The 24,389-nt window shown below is 45.5% G+C and overlaps 1 protein-coding gene across 4 annotated transcripts in view; it reads right to left on the bottom strand.

Moving 5' to 3' along the window:
- The window catches only part of LOC149332111 (tectonin beta-propeller repeat-containing protein 2), a 36,362-nt gene that overhangs the window by 10,977 nt on the left and 996 nt on the right, over nucleotides 1–24,389 (bottom strand). For all 4 annotated transcript variants that reach the window (XM_089557050.1, XM_089557049.1, XM_089557051.1 and 1 more), the window contains exons 2-15: nucleotides 23,956–24,303; nucleotides 22,221–22,343; nucleotides 21,386–21,517; nucleotides 20,271–20,434; nucleotides 18,010–18,199; nucleotides 16,748–17,003; nucleotides 15,518–15,961; nucleotides 13,716–14,344; nucleotides 10,757–11,052; nucleotides 9,349–9,561; nucleotides 5,930–6,071; nucleotides 4,046–4,247; nucleotides 1,877–1,966; nucleotides 601–828 (exon numbers count right to left, since the gene is read on the bottom strand). In XM_089557050.1, the coding sequence (XP_089413176.1) occupies nucleotides 601–828; nucleotides 1,877–1,966; nucleotides 4,046–4,247; nucleotides 5,930–6,071; nucleotides 9,349–9,561; nucleotides 10,757–11,052; nucleotides 13,716–14,344; nucleotides 15,518–15,961; nucleotides 16,748–17,003; nucleotides 18,010–18,199; nucleotides 20,271–20,434; nucleotides 21,386–21,517; nucleotides 22,221–22,343; nucleotides 23,956–24,258 (3,412 nt within the window). In that variant the 5' untranslated portion in view covers nucleotides 24,259–24,303. The remainder of the gene's footprint in view (nucleotides 1–600; nucleotides 829–1,876; nucleotides 1,967–4,045; nucleotides 4,248–5,929; nucleotides 6,072–9,348; nucleotides 9,562–10,756; nucleotides 11,053–13,715; nucleotides 14,345–15,517; nucleotides 15,962–16,747; nucleotides 17,004–18,009; nucleotides 18,200–20,270; nucleotides 20,435–21,385; nucleotides 21,518–22,220; nucleotides 22,344–23,955; nucleotides 24,304–24,389) is intronic.

Below are 24,389 nucleotides of genomic sequence, written 5' to 3'. Positions count from 1 at the left end.
GTAAGCATTAGTCGACTTGAGGTCACTGTTGTCAAAACTACACTCGATGAGCATTTGCGTTCATTAAAACTTATTAATTCACTCTTTACAATCGCTGACATCGCACACAAGAATACTGTAGACTAGTTAGGCCTACCCATCATAAAAGGAGGATACCAATGATTAAAATTGGAGAACTTGGCAAGTGTGTATTACCGGCGAGTGCAGAAGTCAGTACATGCAAAACGTAGCTGCTCATTCACGCTGACGCCACATCAATGTGAAGTTTTCACTCCGTCAGTGGACAATAATGTCCGTGGTGCAGATCTACATCTGGTGCCTGTATTACAGGAAGTTTTATAACTGTTAAGAGAGCCATGCAGTGGGGAAAACTCATTCCCTACATTTCTTCCCATAACTTCATATCCCACATACAAGCCCTTGCTTCTAGGCCTATTCTCAAATGGTGCACTCGGCGAAAAGCAGAAAAACGACCTCTCTTCCTAGTCGGAAATCAATGATGAGACTATTCGCACTAGCTTGAACATGCTGAGTGCACCCATTAGAATTGGCGAATGAGATGCACCAAGGACGACAAGTATATGATGAAAAAAGAATTACCTAGCTGTGAGATGTCAAGGGGGACCCAAGTGTCGCCCATGGGGTGGTGTGGGTTCTGCCCCGTACGCACCAGCACCTCCCCAGTGGAGGTGAGCGCCCACAGGGACTCGGGCGAAGGGGCGATGCAGACCAGGGAGGTACCACGGGGGAGCCCCACGGGGTACCACTTGCGCAGCCTCGACGACAGCGCCACCAGCTGGCCACCCGTCTGCAGGCCCCACACAACGCCTGGGAGAGAGAAGAGAGAGAGAGTGCTGCCGCGGCAAGAGGTGGGAGAGGGCATTGACAACCTCACTTAGATACAGCCTAGGAACAATGCCAGAGGAACCCCATCCGTGCACTTGGGCAAACAATATCAACCCATTCATCATCCGTTCGTCAACCTGTTCATCAACCCGTTCATCATCAACAACCCGTTCGTTCATCAACATCAACCCGTTCATTCATCAACATCAACCCGTTCATTCATCAATATCAACCCGTTCATCATGTTCAAGGTAAGAAGAAAGCGCAAGGAATTTAAAGACAGAAAAAATTGACGAGGACGATCATGAAACCTGATGCAAGAGTGCTGTGAGGGCGATTAGATTTGCCCTCGATAAATACTTCGATGCTTTTGCTCTCAGGAGAGCTTGCACTCTAAGCCGAGGCTTCACATGGGAGACAGCAATTTTTCTGGCAGGTAAAGTTGGGCACAGCTTCTCGCCGGTGGTGTTGGGTGGGTGGGCAGCCCCTCAACTAGGGAAGGGGGGGGTAAGGTGGTTGGTGGGTGGCACTTCTGGGGGGTGGGCGCTTCACTCGCCAAGGCTTCACGCAGAGAATGCCGGCATTTTCACTAAATGCCACTGGTATACTGCTAAGGAAGTAAAGAAGAAAGTACAGAAAGCCATCTTGTGACTGACAGGTAGAAAAATTTAAGGCCCGATCCCAGCAGCTAATCAATTATGTCCAAATGGTAACTGTGAATGATCACTAACAAGGCTGCACCTTTGCTCCTTCTGAAGCTTCTCGGTTTGTAATGTTTTGTTTGTAACAAAAGAAACTCTGCTCAGTTCCACTGAACGATCAAGCTGCAACTGCTGAGAGCAAAGCCTGCTTTTCTAGAGTCTAGCAGGCTAGCAATGCTGAAAAGAGGAAAAAATCTCAAAAAACGGAGGATCAGTCAATGGGCATCCAATCCTGAGAATAAAGACTGGTACACTATGTAGCTCCACCCGTCTGCCCCCATGTGATGGAGACAGAGGGACGGCTCATGCAAAGGTGTCCGTCCTCTTACCCTCATCTTTGAAGACCCCGCCTGCAGCAATGTCCGTCCACTTTGATCCAGAGGGCAGAAGGTTCACGTGTGCCTTCTCCCAGAAGTAGCCTGCATAAAAAGCGTCAAGATGTGCGTCCAGCCGCAAAACACGACAAATACAACTGCAAACACTGCAAATGTTCAGCTGTTGAAGCCCCTTCAAGAATTCCCCCACAGCTAGAGCACAGCTTTACAGTGTGCGCTGAAATACAAGAGATAACGACCCATGCAACGATGTCAGCAGGGGTCTCATGCAAGCAGTAGTAGTCTTATATTTAGATAAATATTGATCTACCAAAGTTATTCCAATACCTTTCTAACTGCTGAAGAAAAGTTTAAGTGGGAAACAAAAAAAATTACAAAGAAAAGTGAGACGACAGAAATCAGATGAGTGAGGTGAGCAAAAAAAAGCTAACCAAAATCCCAAATGACTCATTTTCCCAAACCAAGCTTCATCACTCCCAACGTTTCAGTCAGTGGTCATTTAGTCAAAACAGACAAGGCTAACTTCAACGCATCATGTTTGAATCCCCTTGAATCCCCAAGTTATTTTAAAGAAAAAAAAAACAAAATTTCCCCCACACATTAACTGGTCATATTTTTTCTCACATTGCTCCAATTCTGGAAATTCATAATTTGAGTGATTCTTGATTGTTATCAACATCAAAGAAATCGTAGGACAGTTATGAATGTGTAACACAAAATGATTAATGGGGGTTTAAACTCCCACAGCAACTCAGGCTATGAGGGGCCCTGTAAAGTGGATGTTTGAGTGTTAGCTCTGGTGTGACAGCAAAGGAAGAATCTGGGTGCTTGTACGGCGGTGGGTTTCCAACCAGCCACCCGCTGCGGAGACGGACTCCACCTGTCGCCTCCCACCCTCTCCCGCTTGCCTTCTCTCCCCTTCGCCACCTGCCGACCGAGGCAGATGGCGTTGGAGGCACCGCCCTGACACGAAACTAAGGAACAAGCTAACAAGATCCAACGCTCCAAGATTAAAAAAGCTGTAGTATTCACAGAAGCTTTCCCTTAATGCATGGAACAGTTATGAGAACACGTGTTCTGAAATGCACAGCATTTATCTGATCAGACGCAATAAAACTGAACATCAAGTGACTAGACACTGCTCTGTACTAATGCAAATGAGGTATCATAACGAACGAGCTCTACCTAGCATGTCATTGTCACCATCACTCTGGTCGTCGTCCGAGTCCGTTTCGGCATTCAACAACTACGTCAGACTCATTCTCAGACAAACTCAGTGACTTCATCACCGCCACTGTCCAAACTGCTCCATGAAACAGCTCGCTTCCGAGGAATGCTGCCACTGTCGGCATTATACAAGTGTGCCGTCATTTTTAAATCTCCATTGCCAAGATAGATGCCAAATGCCAAAACACGTGTATTTTTGGTCACTTCTTTTGCCCATAAGTGTTAAAAACAGAGACAAACCAACAATCAAGCCTGCCTCATCCGTGGCAGTGAAATCAAAACAGCATTGGGCTTGATGATTGTGACTCATCACTGGTGATGATACTGGTACAAATTCTCATGACACTCGGGCCTGAGGGGTGAAGGGCTAATTGTGGTAATCATTTTTCTTTCTGCGCATTTTCTACTAGAGTCCAATTTCTGCCCTTTTTACAGTGGCATCGAACCTTGAAAGTAAATAAAGTAAACCAGTGGTTCTTGGCGACATACATGGTGCTTACAGGTGCTGCAACACATTCTGCTTTCATAACTGACTACTACAATTGCTTCAGATCTTTAAACATGGCTGCCAGTGGTAGAAATGATGATGATGACCTGAAGGGCAGCTTTGACCAAAGAGCGCCATGGCTAACATGTTTTTGGTCTGCATGCACCAGGCGAGTCAACGACCTATTTTCCCAAGTGTTTAACCCCAGAGAAGACCTGCACCAGGCGAGGTGAAGCCTGCACCGACTGGACAATCACAGCGAACCCGACATCGAACTCTCGCCCCTTCCGAATATGAAGCGGGTGCTGAAATCACTAGGCCATGGCTGCAGCTGTCGCTGGTAAGACCAACTGACAAATGCAAATACTAGACGAAGTATAAACAAAATCGGCTACAATAACGTGTTTGTGAAGGTGACAGGTGGACATGCACAAAACAGAGACACACACCTGTAATGTCTCTCCGGCAGGAGTAGAGGTGGGAGGACATGCTCTCGCAGAACCAGACACCGTGCTTCCCTGCCACCAGGTGCCACTTGCCCTTGCCGAGCACCTTGTGCGAGATCTTCTCAGCACAGAACACCGAACTCAGGTTCTTCTGCATCTTGGCCAGGGGCGGAGCCATTTGGTAGACAAACTCGTTCAGATCCACCTGGGCACATTACAGCATTAAAGATGGAAGGCAATATATGAGGAAGACATTAAGCAAAAATTTTAAGGCGAAAGCCTTTAATGTCTCATTGTTGTAAGCAGCAGTTGTCGACAGAAATGTCACGCTTTTCAATTGGTCGAAACGGTCGTGACGTCACAGTGCGCCAATTTCAAATGGGGCCAATTGCACTTTGGCTAGTAACCATGCAACCAATTGAAGGGATCATATAGTGATGCTCGAAGAAAGTGGGACTGAGCTTAGTTAATTGCTTAATTACCCAATTAGCCAAATTAACTTTTCTAGTCAGGCCATATATATATAAAGAAAACCGAGTAGGAAATTGGTCCAGCTCCGGAATCGAACCCCGGTCTTCGGAGTGGGAGACGAGCATGCTATCCACTCCGCCATGCTAGCTCCATGGTTTGGAATGAACAAAGGCGCCTCTAACTGCCATCCTCCTCCCTTCCCTTCCCATGAGGTTTAGGTGTCCACCGAGATATGAGAGACAGATAGATTTCCTTTAATAAAAAAACAATCTATGGACCCCCTGGCAGCTGTCTTAGAGGCGAAGCACTTTAGGTCAAAAAAGTGCACCCCCCCACCTGAATTTTGGAAACACCAAGATATGGAAGACAGTTACTGCATAGTAATTTCCTTTCTATTTCACTCCCACTTCCTCCCTTCCTCTACGGTTCAGGTGTCCACCGAGATGACAGAGAATTACGGTGCCATTTCCTTTCCTCAAAAAGCCTTGAGTTCAAAAGGCACTACAACACTACAACACGCTGTCGCGTTCCACTCCTAAAGGCGAAGCTTAAGCGTCATTAATTAGCAGTCAATTAGTATTCAGGCATTAATCAGTAATTAACCATTGATTACTGATTTGTCATCACTTAGTAATTAGTACTCAATTACATGTGACGCCACCAGTGCCACAGAGGCAGTCAAAGTGGTGCGGAAACGCTTTCGCCTCTACGCACTTTAGACAGTCAAAGTGCCCCCTGAATTTTACACACTGTCCTGAATGCAACCTAAGAAGTGAACACACTGGTAATGACCATGGCCAGCATTGTCCAATGTGCTGCCTGCCGGCATACTGGCCGCACACCACGCCTAGCTCACTTCGTATCAAAGCCACAGAGAGCGGTGCTTCAGGAGATGCCATTGCCGATGATAAGAGGTCAAATTCCGTTACTGGTATGCTATAAAGGAAATAATATCTCAATTAAAATTCGGGTACAGGTGATATCTACATCGCTGGTTTCCTCGCATTACAGAGAAAATTTAGAAACTAAATTTGGCACTCCTTGCTTGAAAAAGAGAGCTTTTATGTTATTTACAAGTTACATTTTTTAATAGCAAATAAGAGTAAAAATTAGCCCTACAAAAGGACAGACACTTCAGAGTACAAAGGGAACCAAAAACTTCACTCACTGATTACGCTGTTTCCTTCAAGACTTCAAAAGTATGCCTCTCTACACATGTTACTGAAGCCAGCTATCAGATAAATTACTCCGCAGAGCAGGCTCTTTGCTCTGTGAGAATGCACAATTACAGAAACCAGCGGACTACAGGTGAAATCGAGGAGACTAGGCATTATAAAAGTGATGATGTATATCAGGAAGCTGCTAACCTGGCTAGGGCACAAAAACAAATAAAGCAATAAAAAAAAACCTCTTCACCTGCCACCACTCCTTGTTGTAGCCACAGGGAACACTGTTCTTGAGGTTCGTCTTGAAGAAGACGTTTCCCTCGCTGTCAATGAGCCAGCCAGTGCTGTTGTAGCCCAGAGAAATGCACGCTGGGCTTCCTTTGGAGGGCAGGCTACAAAAGAGACAGACCACATGCAAACTCCCCTAAGAGAACAACCACAAGGCCCCTCCCGCCAAATTTTTTTTGCTTTCACAATAACTTGAAGTCCACAGAGTGTGCCCAGCTGGATGGTCGCATGATACACGCTCTAAAAGCACATAACACCACTCCCTTGGCAACGCAGCTGTTATCAAGTACATGACTAAGTGCACCTCACGTCTTCCCGTCCGCCAGTTAGTGGACATACTTTGATAGTCATCTAAGGGACACGGTTTTAGTGGACATACTTTGATAATCATTGTGTGTGTGAGAGTGAGTGTGTGAGTGTTGAGTATGTTTGATGTCATTTTTTTTCTCACCCTCTTCTTTCATCCTCACCTGGAGTAGCATGCCAGGCCTATAACCAGGCAGACCTCTCCATTATCCATTAAAGTCTCTTTCCTTCCTTCCTTCCCGTCCGCCACAGGTGACATGGACTTAGCACTCCTATGTGGCCATTCAGACCTCTGCACCGTGGAAACATGTACTGTAATGCCACGCCTGTTTAAAATAAAGCCTCCATGTCAAGTCGACTAGCAGGTGCATACTGCGCCTAGGAAGTCTTGCATCCGCCGAAGGCAGCGCGTGTGAAGCCGAGGCCCGGCCATATCAGACCACTGCTTCGCGTGCAGGCAAGAGCGAAGGAGCGCTGCCTTCCTTGCCTGCACCTGCAGGAACACTTACCCGCATGAAAATGCAGTGAAGCTACCTTGCGAGGGTGAGCAAAAGATGAGGACAAGCTCTCCCGAGGGAAACGTTTTCTTGCAAGGAAGCATTTTCATTTCTTTTTTTCTTCAGCCTGCCTCGAGACTGCTTTGCCGACACTCCGCGAGTACTGCTGCGAGGAGCTGCCATTGATGACAGTCATTGTGAAAGTTCATCTCAACCAAAGGGCACGCGAAACAGTTCATCTTGAGCGGATTTTTTCAAAGTTGAGTTTATGCGAAACCAACAAAATGCTCTCATATTATTCGTCCCATCCAACAATTCATCTTAATGGGGTTCATCTCAACAACAGTCAACTCCATACCATTCAGAAGGTCAAACCGAGTGATTGCTGGCCAAATGAACTTTGTAGATTCATACAAAATATTATGGACCCCAAAAGTTATGGCCACCAATGTGCCTCATAAGCTTCATAAAGTTTCTGGTGCCTTCCCTATTTTAAGCCGTACACTACAGAAACAAAAGGTACTACTATCAGCAACAAATGAAACGCGAACAAGGAAACTGAAGTGGCAACTCAAAAACACCAACATATAGGCTCCTGAATTGGAAATACATGCGAGGTTGAATAGCACTTTTGAAGAAGAGTCTTCGCGCCTTTGAAATTAAAATAGTAGGAGCTAGTGTTGAGCTTTTCCTGACTAAGAGCGGCGTATTTTGCTGTCCATGGTTCATTTGTCTTGTTCGCGTTTCATTTCTTGCTGATACGTAGTACATTCCTAATGACGGTAGAAACCAACAGTCACTGAAACTGAAGAAGGCACTGGGAAGTATTACTTCCTTACGATGGACCGATAGAGAAGCAAATTGTTTGAATTTTCATTTTACAAAAGAGATAATTATGCAACAAGAAAAAACAAACAAACTACCAAACGCCACCAGCAGGATCCAAACCCACGACCTCTGGAGGTCTCATGAAATGCCTTGCCGACAGAGACAGGGAAGCAGCTGTCTACGTTCTACTTTTGACGGCATTTAAACTACACGTACCTTACCCTTGAGAGTGTTCACCTCCCCCCCCCCCCCCCCCCCCATACCCCACAATGGCGAATGTGGTACGACCTGGTGTACTGCAAGTGTCGTATAGAACACGTTCAAAATGGAGGAAGTGGCAGCTGTGTTAGTGTGCAATGAAAGGACTACCGACACCTCCTTTTAGTTGCATGTTTTCTTCTCTGTTATGATGCGTAAGACGTTAGAATGCGTTTATCCCCATGAGGTATTCACCTACAACCACTAAATAATTTCGAACTGAATTTCTTCTCATGCTGTTTTTGTTTCGGTTTGATCAACTGAACGATGACTGTGATGTGTAAGAAGTATTTGGGCTACGTAAGGCAGGAAAGAAACAGCAATACAACCGCTGATACGTTGTTTGCCATCATGCCAGCGCTTGAAGCTGGCTTAAACATTTTAGTAAATTAAAAGCATGCATCAGCAGCTATATCGTAGTCAATTTCACACCTCATGCAACCTGCACGCTTTCTATATGTCACAGCCATCGTCTGGTTGATGAAAACAAAACCAACACAGTATCAAGAAGAAATTCAATTATAAATTGTTTAGCGACCATAGAGGAATACAACGGGATGATCCATGCATCCTAATTCTTAATGTATCATTTGAAAGAAGAAAGAATGAAAGCGAAAATCTGGTGTCTATTCTCCTTTAACCACTTATCATGCCCTATTATGCTAGCTACCGCACATTACCACACTCATTGGCTTTATTAAAGGTGCACTGAAGAGGAATCTGAACTTGTCTTTTTGCCGCGCGAACTCAATCTGCACGTTTCGAGCATTCTTAGAAACTTCAATTTATTGCCCTGTGTGGCTGATTTTCCTAATTAAATCGAATTAACGTCCGGCTCCCGCCTTTTTTTTTTTAATTCTCCCTCGTACGGTGGGTGGAGTCGACCAATGCGTGGAGTGCCTTTCATGCAGTCCCGTGGCGGCTTGCCGCTCTGCCATCGGCGGAGTAATACGTACTAACATGTAGTAGCAAATAGTCCGAGCGTATTTTTATTTCTGCCTGCTTATTTTGTGGCTATATTATCTGCGAATGAACCTATTTATTCACGGAAACCTAAAAACAAAATAAAGCGAAAGCAAAGTCTCCACGGAGCTGGCTAAAAGGCACGCTGACTCCGCCCACTGTACGGGGAGATTTCAAAAAATAAAGGCGGGAGCCGGACGTTAACTCGATTTAATTAGGGAAATCGGCCACACAGGGCAATAAGTCAACGTTTCTAAGAATGCTCGGAACATGTAGATTGAGTTCTCGCGGCAAAAAGACGAGTTCAGATTCCTCTTCACTGCACCTTTAAGGTTTCATTTGGAAGAAGCAAGAATGAAAACGAGAATTTGGTGTCAATTCTCCTTTAACCACTTATCATGTCCTATTATGCTAGCTACCACACATTACCAAATTCACTGGCTTTATTAAGATCTGCCCAAACCAATCAAAGTGGAAAAAATAAGTCGGCATGCCCACACAAATCAAGGGTGGTGGTGACAAGACTTACGGCACATCTGTCCAACTGGTGCCTTGAGGCACCTTCGGTGAGATTCCGATGCGTGCGAGCAGAGTGTCCTGTGAGGTGAGCACCCAGACGACGTCATCGTAGCACGTGACCTGCTGCACTTTGAACAGGCAGCTCACCCCGTAGAAGGTCACTGGCTTGCCCTGAGCCACCACGTTGGGGCACATGAACACGTCCCCCGTGCCCGTCACGTACCTGCAATGTGCAACACCAGAGCAAGCAGTTTTTTCCAGTTCAGTGCTCACATTTCAGAACTGCACACAACTAATGTAGCCTCCAATGTTGCCTAAAGTCGCTGTCTGTGAAGCTACGCTACTATTTCCACTCTGCGAATTTCATGTAATTGTCTTCAATACAGCAGCTTTCATTACTACCCTTCATCGTCCAAGTAAAGCGCTCCCTGTGCACCCTCCTAACTGCACCACATGATCTGTTTTCCTAGCAGAGTATGAAGAAGGCTTAGGTTTGTCCCATTATTTCTTGCCTTCTAGAGGGGTACGGACAGCGAATTCTGGTTGTGTTTCTACCTTTGTAATGATAAACAAGACATTAATATGCATGGACCACCATGTTGAATTCACCTGCGGCTGGCAAAACGAATCACAATCGAATTTCTTGTCTCAAGCTGTTACGGCTTCAACAGCCAAACGCTGGCTATGACGTACGAGAAGACTTGAGGTCACGTGAGGAATACAGAAAACTGCAAAATAATCCATCACGGCTACTTCGTTGTGTTGATTCCCACAAACTCTAATACCAGCTTGCCGCCATGAACTGGAATGAGAACAAATGAACAGGTGGCTATTACATCACGGTCTCCATGTATCTCGTGTGAACTCAAGTCCTCATACATCACGGCCACCATTCAGCTGTTGAAAACAGAACTAAAACAAAATGAGAGAAAAAATTCAATTACAGATTATTCGCCAGGCGTGCACAAACTCCACGTGGTGATCCACGTACAGTAATGTTGTCTCATGCACCATTGTAAAGAAAACCTAAAAAAAATTTATGGGACGATCAGACACTTGATGTGACTATTCCACGAAAGCAATTGAGTTTACCCACGATGACTACCGGTATAATGCTTTTACTCTAACGAACACTTCTAAGCTGAGGCTTCACACGTGCAACAGTTTTTCCGGAGGGTGAAGGCCGGCAGAGGTGGTTCGAAGGTGGGCAGCCCCCTAGCTAGGTGGGTGGGGTGGAGAGGGGGGAGTCCCAATGGAGAGAGGGTGGGGTACAGTACCACTGTGTTTGTTGCGAAATTTGGTTCCCCTATCTACAGTCAGACTCACACATAGCTATCTTCCATCAAAACCTAACTGTATCTGCTATACCGGACAGCCATAATAAAATTCTGTACCAGTTAGAATGCTACGTGGCTCACCAAGCTGAGGTCTCGGTGACGCTGACGCTGACCACGCCCATGGCAACCTCATCCCAGCCCAAGGCAAGGGGTTCACTGCGCAGGGGTGAGCGGGCGGCGTACAGCTTCTCCTTGTACACAGCCCAGAGTACGCTGCCCGATGGGGACAGGGCCACACGGTTCATGGGGCGCGTCCCGCTTCGCCACGTGAACTCACGGCCCATGAGGCGCGAGTAGTACACGTTGTCCCGACTGTCCACGCAGCAGAGGTAGCCATCACAGGCAGCCAGCGATACAATGGGACCAGGGCCTTTCACCTGTGGCCAGGCAGAGGATTTAATGACATTAAAGCCCAAAGGATACATAACTTATGAGATACTCTCGCCAGCCCTTTTCTACGTTTCATTCAATCCATGTTCTAGCTGAACAATGGCCAGTGACATAATGACATAAGATGGCCAGTGAAATAATGGGCCCATAGCCTTTAACCTGTAGCCGAGCACGAGAGCATTATACTATCGCCGCAGCTGATCACACCTTGTGTTAAACTGCAACACACGCTCGCGCTGTGCACTGCACATCGTCATCCTCATCAACATCCATCAGCGGTGCGAAGACACAAAGAATTCTCTGCCTTCATCGTCGTCAATAATGTTCAAGCAATGCTGCTTTTGCACATTCATAAAATTTAGTCAAAAATTCTCTGTCAGGTTTTTCTCCATTTGGCAAAAATATTTAGCCCTAGAAACAAACTTGAAGGAATGCTGCACTTTTAAGCTATGCAGTTTGGCAACGAATTAAGTGGCCACAAAGAGCATTAGACAGTGAATTAACAAATAAGAACGTGCAGACGGCTGTCCACAGTTTGTTGACACATTAGAACCGATGCAGGGCAGTCGGAAGGAGACGAGTAAATGAGATGTCTGAACCAAACATTTTCCAGCACCAATACATACTATGCGCCCTTGCACAAAGTTTTTGTATCATCCAACAGCTCGTTATCCACAGCAAGAGCCACAAAAGCGTCTTGCAGCTGGTCGCCACCGTGCCAGACGCCGTCGATGTGAGAAAGCCCTAAGGCCAGCGACGGCGGAGTTGTCACGTGACCAAATGCGGCAGCACCCATGCCTCCACGCCGTAAAGCGTCTATAGAAGGGTTCTACTGTATCTAGGGTAAGCACCCGCACCTTCCAGCATGCTGAGCGACACGAAGAGCAGCATCAGAACTTCATGAATGAAAAAAGGCCCCTTTAATATGTTAAAGTGTGTTTCAGGGTTTCCAGCATAATTAAAAATATGTGGATTCTTTATAATAAGCAGCTAAGCTAATCTAGGATTAAACTGTCTACAGGCTTCAACTAATTACCCAAGCAGTACAGGTAACTAGCCCAATATTGGATATGAACGGTTTCACTGTGGTCCTTTGTAGGCCCAGCCTTTGTGAATAAATTTCAAATGTTGGGTCAATTAGCTGTGCCGCTAGGGAAAGAACAACACTTACGCACCTCCAGATTGTTTATTGCTGCTATTAGTGGAAAAAGCAGGTCTTTGGCCACTGATAGTAGTATAATAAGGGAGTAATTACTCATTAACATCCGCCCGAGCGCAGCCATATGGCTAGAAAGGAAAGCTATTAAGCTTTCTCAGAAACTTCATAATTAAAGAAAAATTCGTCCCGGACCGGGGTTTGAACCCGGGACCACCGCTTCACCGGAGCAGTCGCTCTACCAATTGAGCTAACCGGGACGGCAAGCTTATGGTAGGGTGAGAGCGAATTGATCAATAACTCGAAGTGGGAACTGTGTTGGTCAAATGCTTAGGGGAATCCCCCAAGGTGGAGGAGATTTGTAATAAGGGAGTAATAACTCTTTGGCATCCACCCGAGCGCAGCCATACGGCTACAAAGGAAAGCTATTAAGCTTTCTCAGAAACTTCATAGTTAAAGAAAAATTCGTCCCGGACCGGGGTTCGAAACCGGGACCAGCGCTTCACTGGAGCAGTCGCTCTACCAATTGAGCTAACCTGGATGGCAAGCTTATGGTAGGGTGAGAGTGAATTGATCAATAACTCGAAATGGGAACTGTGTTGGTCAAATGCTTAGGGGAATCCCCCAAGGTGGAGGAGATTTGTAATAAGGGAGTAATTACTCTTTGGCATCCACCCGAGCGCAGCCATACGGCTACAAAGGAAAGCTATTAAGCTTTCTCAGAAACTTCATAGTTAAAGAAAAATTCGTCCCGGACCGGGGTTCGAAACCGGGACCAGCGCTTCACCGGAGCAGTCGCTCTACCAATTGAGCTAACCTGGATGGCAAGCTTACGGTAGGGTGAGAGCGAATTGATCAATAACTCGAAATGGGAACTGTGTTGGTCAAATGCTTAGGGGAATCCCCCAAGGTGGAGGAGATTTGTAATAAGGGAGTAATTAGTCTTTGGCATCCACCCGAGCGCAGCCATATGGCTACAAAGGAAAGCTATTAAGCTTTCTCAGAAACTTCATAGTTAAAGAAAAATTCGTCCCGGACCGGGGTTCGAAACCGGGACCAGCGCTTCACTGGAGCAGTCGCTCTACCAATTGAGCTAACCTGGATGGCAAGCTTATGGTAGGGTGAGAGCGAATTGATCAATAACTCGAAGTGGGAACTGTGTTGGTCAAATGCTTAGGGGAATCCCCCAAGGTGGAGGAGATTTGTAATAAGGGAGTAATTACTCTTTGGCATCCACCCGAGCGCAGCCATATGGCTACAAAGGAAAGCTATTAAGCTTTCTCAGAAACTTCATAGTTAAAGAAAAATTCGTTCTGGTCTGGGGTTCGAACCAGGGACCACCGCTTCACTGGAGCAGTCACTCCAACTTCGGGGATTCGCTTAAACATTTCACCAATAGTAGTATGACTCTAAAACTATGCATCCTTTTAATTTTTATGCACTTCATCTGCTAGAGCATGTCAGCATGACACTTGCAACCACACCAAATCTTACCTGTGCCCAGTGGAAGTCGTAGCGTGGAAAGCGCGGCTCCACGATGCCGTGAAACACAACATCCGGCACAGTCGACTCCTCAGATTCGTACGAGTCACTTGCATCCTTTTTCTTGCTGTAAATGTCCTCCATAGAGAGGTCCGGCTCCGAATCCGGACAGTCTTCTGGCTCTGCATTGCTGTCGACACCGGCTACAGCACTGGCTTGGAGGCAAGCCTCAAGGTCGGTTTGAAGGCTGGCTTCCGCAGCAGCCTCAACAACCACGCTTGGTGGTGAAGCTGGCGAATGAGAGAGACTGTCGGCGTTGGTAGCCTGTGGACTGCCGTTTCCCTCAGGAATGTCTTGCGACTGGCTCGTGTTGGATCCTTCCTCGTCGCGAAGCTGACGCTGCTTCAGTTGGCCGTAACGACTGAGGATGTGAGACACCAATTCGTCTTCGGAGGCGTTGTACGGAGGTGGGCATTCCGACTTCTTGGCTTCCGTGTTTAACGTAGCTTGGCCTACGGGAGAAGCATCGTTTGGAGAGGCAAAGACCTCGTCGTACGTAGGAACAGGAGACGGACGTCTATCCGTCGATGCGGGCACAACCAGTGATCCTGCACTCGGCGACACGCCTGATGAGAATGACCCTGCAGGAAAAACGAGAAAAACTCTTCTAACTCAGTTTCTACAGTTCAACTAGTCCAAAATCATTGTGCTTGTGTGCGCAACACACTAAAGTCACCACATGCTTCATTTGGCACAGACTCTAGAATGAGCAAATTTTGGACTGAAGCCATAGTCAGATACAACTTAAGTCCGCAGTGAAGCTCCGCCCTCACTTCAGGACTGCCGAACAGAATTCGTCCACGACAAAAAAAGTAGTCTGTTGTTAAAAATTCTCTTTACTTAAACAAGCTAGTACAGGAAAAAACGATGAGCTCTAAAATTTTGATGCATCTGGCTTTTTTTAATGTGTGTAGTCAAACATTAAAAGCCAATTTCATTTACTGTTGAGACTGAGCAGTGCAGTAAAACAGGACGCCATATACCATAGCCCATTGTTATTAACTGCTGCTTTTTTAATTTGCATCCTACTATAAACCCCATCCAAGCAGTATTAACTATGCCCCTGAAAAAGGTGCTGATGTCCAATGTAGTATAGTAAATGCTCAAGCAAAGTGAACTAAAGTTTTCAATGTTGCGCAAAGATTCAGACATGTACTCAGTCAACACATATAAAGTACGACATGTTTCTACCCACTGCACTTAACCAAACAATTACGAGATTTAAGGAAGAGTAAGCACACTCCAAAACCTTATGCTGCCATAGCTCTTAGGAAAGTCTTTCCTACCGAATGAGTACGCTTCAAACACTGCTGAGGAGCCTAGTATATAGTACATGTAAATGGTATGGTAGAAGGTACAGTCAAAAGTACCTTCGGGTACTTGTCAAAAGTACCTGAAGTAAAGGTTTTGTCAAAAGTAACCAGGCTGCAAGGTTTGCTTGTAGCTCGTACAGTGGAGCCCTTACAGCTTCCCTGAAGCTAAAATGGCTGTTAAAGGTAAGGACTGGGGGTCTTCTTACTTTCCAACACCTTTTGATCTTTAGGAAAGCCACAAGGACTCCACTACACAAGCTAGAAGCAAACCATGCAGCCTGGTTACTTTTGACAAAGACTGTACATGTAAAAGGTTAGCTTTCACAGGCTAACAATGCTTATGCAGAGATCTTCCACTTGCAACAACCAAAACATTCAGCAAGCACTCAAGACGGTGTTCTGGACAAGTGGCGAAGTCTCCAGGTGCTGTTGCTCGCTCACCGTGCTTCCTGGTCTTGGGTTTCCTGACATTGAACACAATGTTCTCTTCAGCCTCGGATTCGTCGAGAAACTGCATAGACTGGAAGCTCCTCGATCGCTGCATTGACGACAGGTCATCGCTCGACAATGTGACCCTTGGTTCGGCCGGCAACGCCGCTTGATCGTCCGACGTTGCATCCGTGGCGGCACGACTGCTGCCGCCACTGGCGAGAGTTCGACGGATTCCACCGGGGGAGCTGCCAGCGCTGCTGCTTCCTTGTGGCCTTGCGTTGGGCGCCCTCTGGCGAAACCAGTCCAGCACCGCACTTCCGTTTTTGTTCTTGAAGATCTGCAGCACCTGCGGGTCAGGCAACTTTGTGTCCCTGATGAGGGCAGTGATCTCGGCCAATGGTGTGACGAGGCTGTTCTTGATGGCCGCCATGTCGGGGAGCAGGGTCTCATTATCTGAAACACAAAGTTGCGCTTTCATGAGATAAGGACAACGAACAAACTAGTGGCCTTCACAAACAAAGGTTTCTAGATGCAAGCAAATTAAACAGTAATTACATATAACCTCAATGATCTGCTCCCAGTTCATTAGATCCCTGGTTTATAAGCTTGAAACTGTGAGCACAAGAAATGTCTCATAGAGTCGCACCACTTTTCTTTTGGTTAGTATCTCCCCTGATATTACAGTTTCCTGGCCCGTATGCTCATAATTTTGTCAAATTTGAATTGCGCAATACATGTGGAGACCAACCGCAGGTGCGATTAACATAGGAAAGGGCAGAGCCTAGCAGTACCCCAACATCAGCAGAAGCCGAACAGTAGTCAACGTCCACGGCGGCTTCTCTGCAGTGCATCACTGCAATGGTTTGAAGCATCCGAAAACGATGACTGTGTGCAAAGAAGTACGCGAAACAAAGAGCAAGAATGCTGGCCAGAAGGAGACAGTGGTGTGATCTAGCATCAGAGAGGTCCATCAGAATAAAAGAGGGGGACATCAGTGCCACTGCAATCTGCAAGTGAAAGCAGCCAGCAGCGGTGATGCCCTTATTTCACTGTCTGGCCTTTCTTAGCCCAGAAAAGCTCCACTTTCAGTGAAAGTAGCTTCCTTGTCACTAAAACGTGATAATCAATCAATAGAGACCAACTTGAATTTATCCTCAGTGCTCCTTCAAGTTCTGCAAACTCAGGCTTAGATGCAAAAACAAAAATCAAAAAAGAGCCTCAAGCCTAATGTCTCCATACCTTCCGGTTGGTCCCATATGTCTTCGGGGTGACCAGCAAGCCTCACAATGTGGCGCTTGGCTTGGAGCACAAAGATCTCTTCCCCGCATGCTGCAACATCGGTGATGTTGACAAATCCGGGGCAGACAACCACCAAGGAGCGCACAGCGGGGTCCACCACGAAGAATGTCTCCGAACTCCACGTGAGCAGCAAGCGCTTCTGATACGGCCGGAGCAGTCCGAATTGAGAGTCCGGCAACTTTTCCAAGCAAGACTCCTGGAGAAGTAGCAAAACACAAGAGCTGAGAGCTAACAACCACCTAAAGTGTGCTGTGAACAACAGCAACAGCTTCTGAATGCTCTTCATAAAGCTTTTGATAGATGCTTTTGAGATGCACGGGATGCAGTTCACATGAAGCTGCTACATCTTCCCTATCCATCAAATCTCCTATTTGCAGTGGTCCTGCACAAGAAATCAGCTTTCCTACCCATTTTAGCTTAATCTACTGGCACAGTAGGTCAATAGTCTTAACACTACAGGTTCTCTTGGTGTGCATCTAAAGTTCTGCTAACTAATAAATTATACGAGCTGGTATTGTGGTGCTCGACAAGACCTTGTTGCACTTTTATTGCACACATTCTATGTTTTACGCAAGAGCCTCATGCGAAGTTATCCAACTCAACAAATTCACTGAACAAAAAAAAATTTCACTCCTGTTTAAAAAAGGTTACAAAATATTTGCACAAAAAACACAAAAAGTACAGTCGTGCCTCGTTTGTATGGAAACTTTTATTCCCGAGCAAAGCTGTCCAATAGTGAGTCGCCTGTAATAACGAATCATGACAAAAAACAAAAATGAAATGTAAAAATGCAGTTCATGATTAAGGCCCCTAACTTCCTGTAATTCCGCAAAAAATCTCGAATTTAAGAACTTTTTTTTGAGAAATTGTGTGTCAGCAGCTAAATTCTCATTTTGATGCTAGTCATTACAGACATACATTATTGACATCTGTCATTACAGAACTTACAGACATCTGTCAAGTCAGACAAGACATAAATGCACTGAAAATGTTTCATCCCCAAAAAAACTCCATAATTCGAGTCGTCCATATAAACAGGGGCCGTACTAATGGGACATGACTGTAGTACCAACAATTCTAACAAACCGAAATACTGACGAGGATATTCTTCAATGGTATTTTGGGGGCCTGAATAAATGAATAAGCTGCAAGTGATCTCAAGCACTGTAAACAAGGGCCGTGAAAAGCGCTAGGCGTCTGACCTTTGGAAGGCTCAGCAGCTGCGGTCGGAAGTATTCCTGTTTCAGAGAATCCCTGAGCAGCAGCGTCTCCATGACAACGCCATCTACTGTGCCCTTCCAGAGTCGCATTCCAGGCCGGCACGCCCAGACAGTCACTTGGCGCTCGCCGTACGACAGAGGAGGCGCAAAGCATGCCCCGAAATTGCTAGCCCTGCATGAAAAATCCACAAAGTCAGCACTTGAGCAATTTTTACCCGAATTAAATCACCAAAAACAGTAAATTACAACCATAAGCACTCAGTAAATACCTTGATTCCCTCACTGGTAATGACAATCTCAATTTCACTGCTTCAGAAATATTACGACACTCCACAAAGCATGCTGTAGTACTGAGTGGCAGTTCAATTCATTTCGAAAAACTCAATAAAAGTGGGATAAAAGAGAGTTGCTCAATTTTATTATTTCCACAACACTCCAGTTGGCTCCACCAGAGTCCATGTGGCATGCAATGTCAGTGCACATTAAAGATCCCCACGTGATCGAAATTATTCTGGAGACCTCCACAACGGCACCTCTTTCTCTCTTTCTTCTTTCACTCCCACCTTCCTCCCTTCCCTTACAGCTTATCAAGAAGAAGATATGCGAGACAGATACTGCGCCATTTCCTTTCCTCAATAACCAATTTACCAAAAACGATGCGACAAGTTTGAATTGACTGGCAGGAAAATGCATCTTTTGCTGTCAGACAAACATCAACATAGTCGGAATGAGCCAGGGGATCAATTTTTACTGAGAATACTAATTGGGTGGAGTTGCCTTAAGTGACCCTTTAATAGAGCACTAATTGCTGATCACTTAGTATGCAATAACAGAATGTCGTTCGTAAATTTTGTTGCCCAGCTTAAAAACAGGGGGGCGGCTACTCAAACATAAAAAAGCACGCCAAAGAGTGCCACTGTTAACATTTGATGAAAGGAGTACACACTCAGAAATTCAATTAAAATCTCGATGTGAGATAGTAAGCTAATCATCGTAATTTTTAAAGCAGCATGAAAATACGAGGAAACCAAAGAAACACAAAGAAACGACAAGACAAGCGCTGGTAACATGTTTTTTTGTCTTTCCCACACTTTAGCACTGTTTCAAAATTTACGACAGAAAGAAAAGAAATATTACTACAATTTAACAACACTGCAGTAGAATCCCGCTATAGTAAACCCAGATAGAGAAAAGTGAAACTGCAGTTCCACTCTGCCTTCCATCGATGACCGCACATTTTTTTTCCAATAATAGCAAAGAAGAAACGGTTACCGCAAAGAGCGTCCGGTCATGGGGATGAACTTCCATGGAATGATGACACTGATGCACACATGCAGTCTATGGCATCTCAAAGCTACAGACAATTAACGGTGTAATACTGAGGCCAACAGTTTGCGGCAAATGGATGTCAACGTTACACGCTAAAACAATGCTTTCTGAGATGGTTTAACCACCAGGCACATGAGCCAAGAGGAGAAGGTTGGTTGGTTTATGGGGTTTAACGTCCCAAAGGCTATGAGAGACGCCGTAGTGGAGGGCTCCGGAAATTTCGACCACCTGGGGTTCTTTAACGTGCACTGACATCGCACAGTACACGGGCCTCGAATTTCTCCTCCAAAGAAATTCAACCGCCGCGGCCGGGATCGAACCCGCGTCTTTCGGGCCAGCAGCCGAGCACCATAGCCACTGAGCAGAGGAGAAGCCAACTTTTCAAAGTCCTTGGGGCCGTGAGGCAAAGCGTGGTGTGCACAGGGGAAAAGAAAAAGTAAAGCTGGCTATAAACACTGCTAATAAAAGAAAAACAGTAAATGTGCAGAGCGGGATAGGGATGAGAAAAAAAAAGGGCGAATGTTCATAGCACAGGGCAGCGCAGAGACCGAAGCAGAGGCGAGGCAGCACTGCGCGAGTCGTTTTGCCGCGCTACATTGTACCGCGTGCATTTCTTGTGGTACTTCCACAAGACTCGTGAAATTGAAAACGTGATAACATAAAATTTGATGACTGAAGCCCTGACACACAACACGATGACAAAAGCAGGACGGAAGGTATATCTAAGTGTTTCTGCTCTAAATCAAGACTATGAATTTAATTAGCAGCCAAATTACCAATAGCATCAGACACACCACCACCAACAACTGATACATAGTGAAGACTCTGATGTCGTAAAAATTTTTGATGGTCCGAAAAACTTCACTGCAGAGAGGTTCTACTTAGTTGCAAATCGCACAACATCAATCTCTTACGACTTTCTCTCGTGGTTCCCAAGCTGGACCACCCTGGTCGTGTCCTTTGTCAAGTGACAGATGACCGTTCTTTTTGTCGTAGAAATCAGGAGGCTTTGAGGCACGTAGTCCAGCTGGATCACAGGGTGCTCTTCCCGATGCAATTCCTTGCTCTTGCACAAGTGCTGATGAGGGGGAAAAGAGAACACACAAAAGAAGATTGAGCACAAGATACCACAGGGCTTCAGTGCAGCAAAGACTCTTCAAGCATGTGAGACATAAAGCCATTAATCTCTCACTACTATATTAAAAGGAACTTCCACAAAACAAAAAATTAAGTAAAAACTGAACCTTTTGAACAGATTGCAAGACAGGCACGTGACTTTGGCCCTTAGCAGCCTCAACAATAAGACAGCATTAAAATCACCCTTCATGTAAGACTATACGGCTAAAGTGTCAATGACCAAAGCTGGATAGTAGAAAAAAAATAATAATAAAAGGGCAAGAAAACTTCGCATAAAAGTTCACTGATGTGTGAGCTACATTATAAGCTCCTCTGTAGTAAGTGGCACCTTTTGAGAAAGAGAAATAGTATGAATGGGTCAGGTTCGTTGTGCCAATCCTATTGATTGTTCTGCACAAATACTACAAGCCAAGTGTACTTAATGTGCCTATACTCCATTTCATATATAGCAGGCAACGCTGCGGAGGTTGCTAAAGTAGTGTGTCCGCTAAATCATATTACTCCACCACATATCATTCGTTCTTCTGAAAACTCCAGTCATTGTTTGGACGAATGCAAAGAGTGGTATAAAACGATCTGGTAGCATTGAAAATCACTGTAGAAGCTGTGAGGCGCTCAGTGTTCGGGCTCTCTGGCCATAATTTTCAGCGAGTGTGAACTACTTTTTGGGCGCGGATTGAGTAGGGGCAATTCGACCTACCAACTTCTTCCCCACCAATGCTTCAACACTTTTCAACTCCCTTTCCATGTTACAAAGAAAAAAGCCATATTAACAAGCGTGGCAAGTCACATGTACAGCAGCATCTTACATGCAAGAAATCAATGCTTTCCGCAAAGCTGGATGAAAAAAAAAAAAACCCCTGCTGAAATTGTAGACTGAACATAACTTTACCTGATCATAGTCAATTTCCATGCATACAACCGAGCCTCCTGCATCACCGCTGTAGAACTTCATGGCATTTGGACTCCAACAAACACACGTGACAGGTGCACTGTGCATATCTTGAATTATGTACTTCTCCATCTGAAAGAGCCCACGATAGACTTGAAATTAGAACTCAGCAAAATCTATGTAGAGCTCCATGTTTTCCTTCGCAAATTCAGCAATTTACTTTGAACAGAGACCTGGTTAGCTTATTTGTGACGCCACACAAAATGATGGCATTTTTTTTAGTCTATTCTGTTGATAACTTTATTTGGCATCAGTAATTTCCAGACTTGTGGTAAAGATGAAAGCGGCAAAAATAACATGATTATTGCTCTCCCCTGCCCCTTGACCATTAATTTCATCTATTGTTTTTAACTATCGCATGCAAATGTTCACATATTGTGAAAAAATAGAACTTCTGAGACACAATATAGTTTGCAGTCAAGAAGTCAGCGGAATAACTAGAAGAGGGACAGTGCTAAAAAAAGAACAGAGAAGACATTCACCAGAGCCATTCACTATAATATGTGACACCAACTAGCACAGCAGCATGCTTTCCTGAACACGATTGTTTGAGTGTCCGTAGAGACACATATACTCAATGATCCAAACATTTCATTGTGCCTTATTTAGTTCGCTCTCGGACTACCACATTTTCCGTCATATTCCCATCATATGCTGTTAACTTGAAGTTTTTTCCAAAAGTGTGTTTCTCAGTACAAGCAAGCCAATTCTGCATTTCATCAGCTACAACCAAGCAATGTGGGTAAGTGCTGTACGGCATAAAAATGAGGTGTACCTTTGACTGTGTTCCAGCCATGGGGATCTGATAAGCCACACAGAGCCCGCTTTGGCAGCCCACTGCCAGCATGAAGTCCACAGATGTAATGAGAGAGACACAGGTGATGCTGTCCAGTATGTCCTGGCAAAAGAGACAGTTGGTTCACTTAGTAAAGCGAGAGGAATGAAGATCACAGCGGACGAACAAGGCAATCGAGCATCCTCAACGACCAAGTAGCTAACGAGCAGCTCCATAGGACCACGTCATATGTGCAGGTCTGTGATTCAGTAGGTCTTGGCAGAGACAATGCTTAGCAGTTCATACAGCCTCAAGCAATGCCTCATGTAATTTCATCCCAGGGTATGCTAGCTCTAATACAATACCACCGGCGGCATGTGGTTGTTTTTTCTTCTGCTTTTCTAATCAATTAGCTTTAAGCGATAACATATTCAGTAATATTCTTACTTGATCAACACCACAAAATAAATAAATTAATTAAAAATCCCTTGTGCTACTTGGTTTCTGTGGCTGTTGGCTTCTCTCATATTTATAACGAGCCCCTCAATCCCCTTCCCTTGTTTGCTTAATTGCTTAGCGAGGGTCTCGGATCTGGCAGCCTTGCCGCCATAGGAAGCATAAGAGGGTTCTCACACAGCTTCCACCCTCGCCGTTCGATGGCATTCTACGTCACACCAGCGGTAACTCAGGACGTTCCACGTCCGCCGCTTACGAACGAGGGTGGCGCTGATGAACACTCTCAAAGTTAGGTTATTTGTAAACATAAATACCCCCGAGAGCAAAAGGTTTGACAGCTGTCGCCGTAGCTCAGAGGTAGAGCACCGGACGCGTAATTCGGAGGTCGTGGGTTCGGATCCCACAGGCGGCATGTGGTTGTTTTTTCTTCTGCTTTTCTAATCAATTAGCTTTAAGCGATAACATATTCAGTAATATTCTTACTTGATCAACACCACAAAATAAATAAATTAATTAAAAATCCCTTGTGCTACTTGGTTTCTGTGGCTGTTGGCTTCTCTCACAATAATGTAGAGGCATTTTAATCCTGCCTGCTTAAGTTTCTGGCCCATTAATACTGACATATAAAGTAAGGAATAGTTCTTGCAGTACCAAGATGCAGAAAAAATTGCAAGTTTCAGAATAATAAGTTCCAGCCTTACATGGAACTTCCCTGGTCATTTTTGGCCGATGTGATCAGTCATGGCCTGCCTCCTCGAAGGAATGACCCTATTTAAACCCCACCAATGATGAACACTTAGCCCCTAGACGAACACAAGCCCACACATCGAAACGTTGTCAAGCACCCTGAGGTTCCCCCCCCCCCCCCCCCTTGTTCATTTTGTGATTATCAAGAACCATCCCACCAGCCTCTTTGTACCATAGTATCATTATGTGTGATGGTCGTTTCAATAGCATTACGTTTTGCAAGAAAGGATAAGTTTAAGCTATGGAAAGACGCAGAAAAAAATTGCAAGTTTAAGAATTATAAGTTCAAGCCTTTCACAACACTTTTCTGGCCATTTTTGGCCGATGCGATCAGTCATGTGCAAGTTAAAAAGACGACAGATAAGACCAGCAAAAAAAACTGGCCACGGTAGCTGCATTATTATGGCAGTAAAAGAAAAATGCCCATGCGCCAATATTGCGGCACACGTCATGGACTACAATGCTGCTCCAGAACACAAAGATCCGTCACCCCTTAACGCATTAATTGAAACTAATGAAAAGGTCTACTCACGGAGCATTTTAGCCTCGTTACTGTGTTCTTGGTCCGGTCGTACAGGAAGACAACTCCAACACTGGAGCCAATGGCAATGTACTCAGCAATGGCGTCCAAACATGTCAGCTTGACGTCCACTTTGCTAAGGCCCCTCTGCGCATGCTGGGGTATCTGGCTCAAAAGGTGAGTCAGTGGAGCGAACTCCTTCAGGAACACTGGAATCGACCTTTCATTCTCCGGAACCTTGGCCAGACCATTTTGGGCACTCGCGTCCCCAGCTGACGCCGCGCCGCTTAGCACGTCCGGAGATGCAAATTCCATCGGCACGCGCTAGCATGATATTGTAGGGCGACTCGCAGCAGTCATCTGGAAGCGGAAGAGATATCGACATTGATACTAGCGCGACATAGACAACAAAGCACGAGGTTGATCGACCTGACGATAAGAACGGG

Source organism: Amblyomma mixtum, chromosome 8, assembly GCF_055824585.1.
Source record: "Amblyomma mixtum isolate Tamu chromosome 8, ASM5582458v1, whole genome shotgun sequence".
NCBI lineage: Eukaryota > Metazoa > Arthropoda > Arachnida > Ixodida > Ixodidae > Amblyomma > Amblyomma mixtum.
This window is presented reverse-complemented; position numbering and strand designations above follow the sequence as displayed.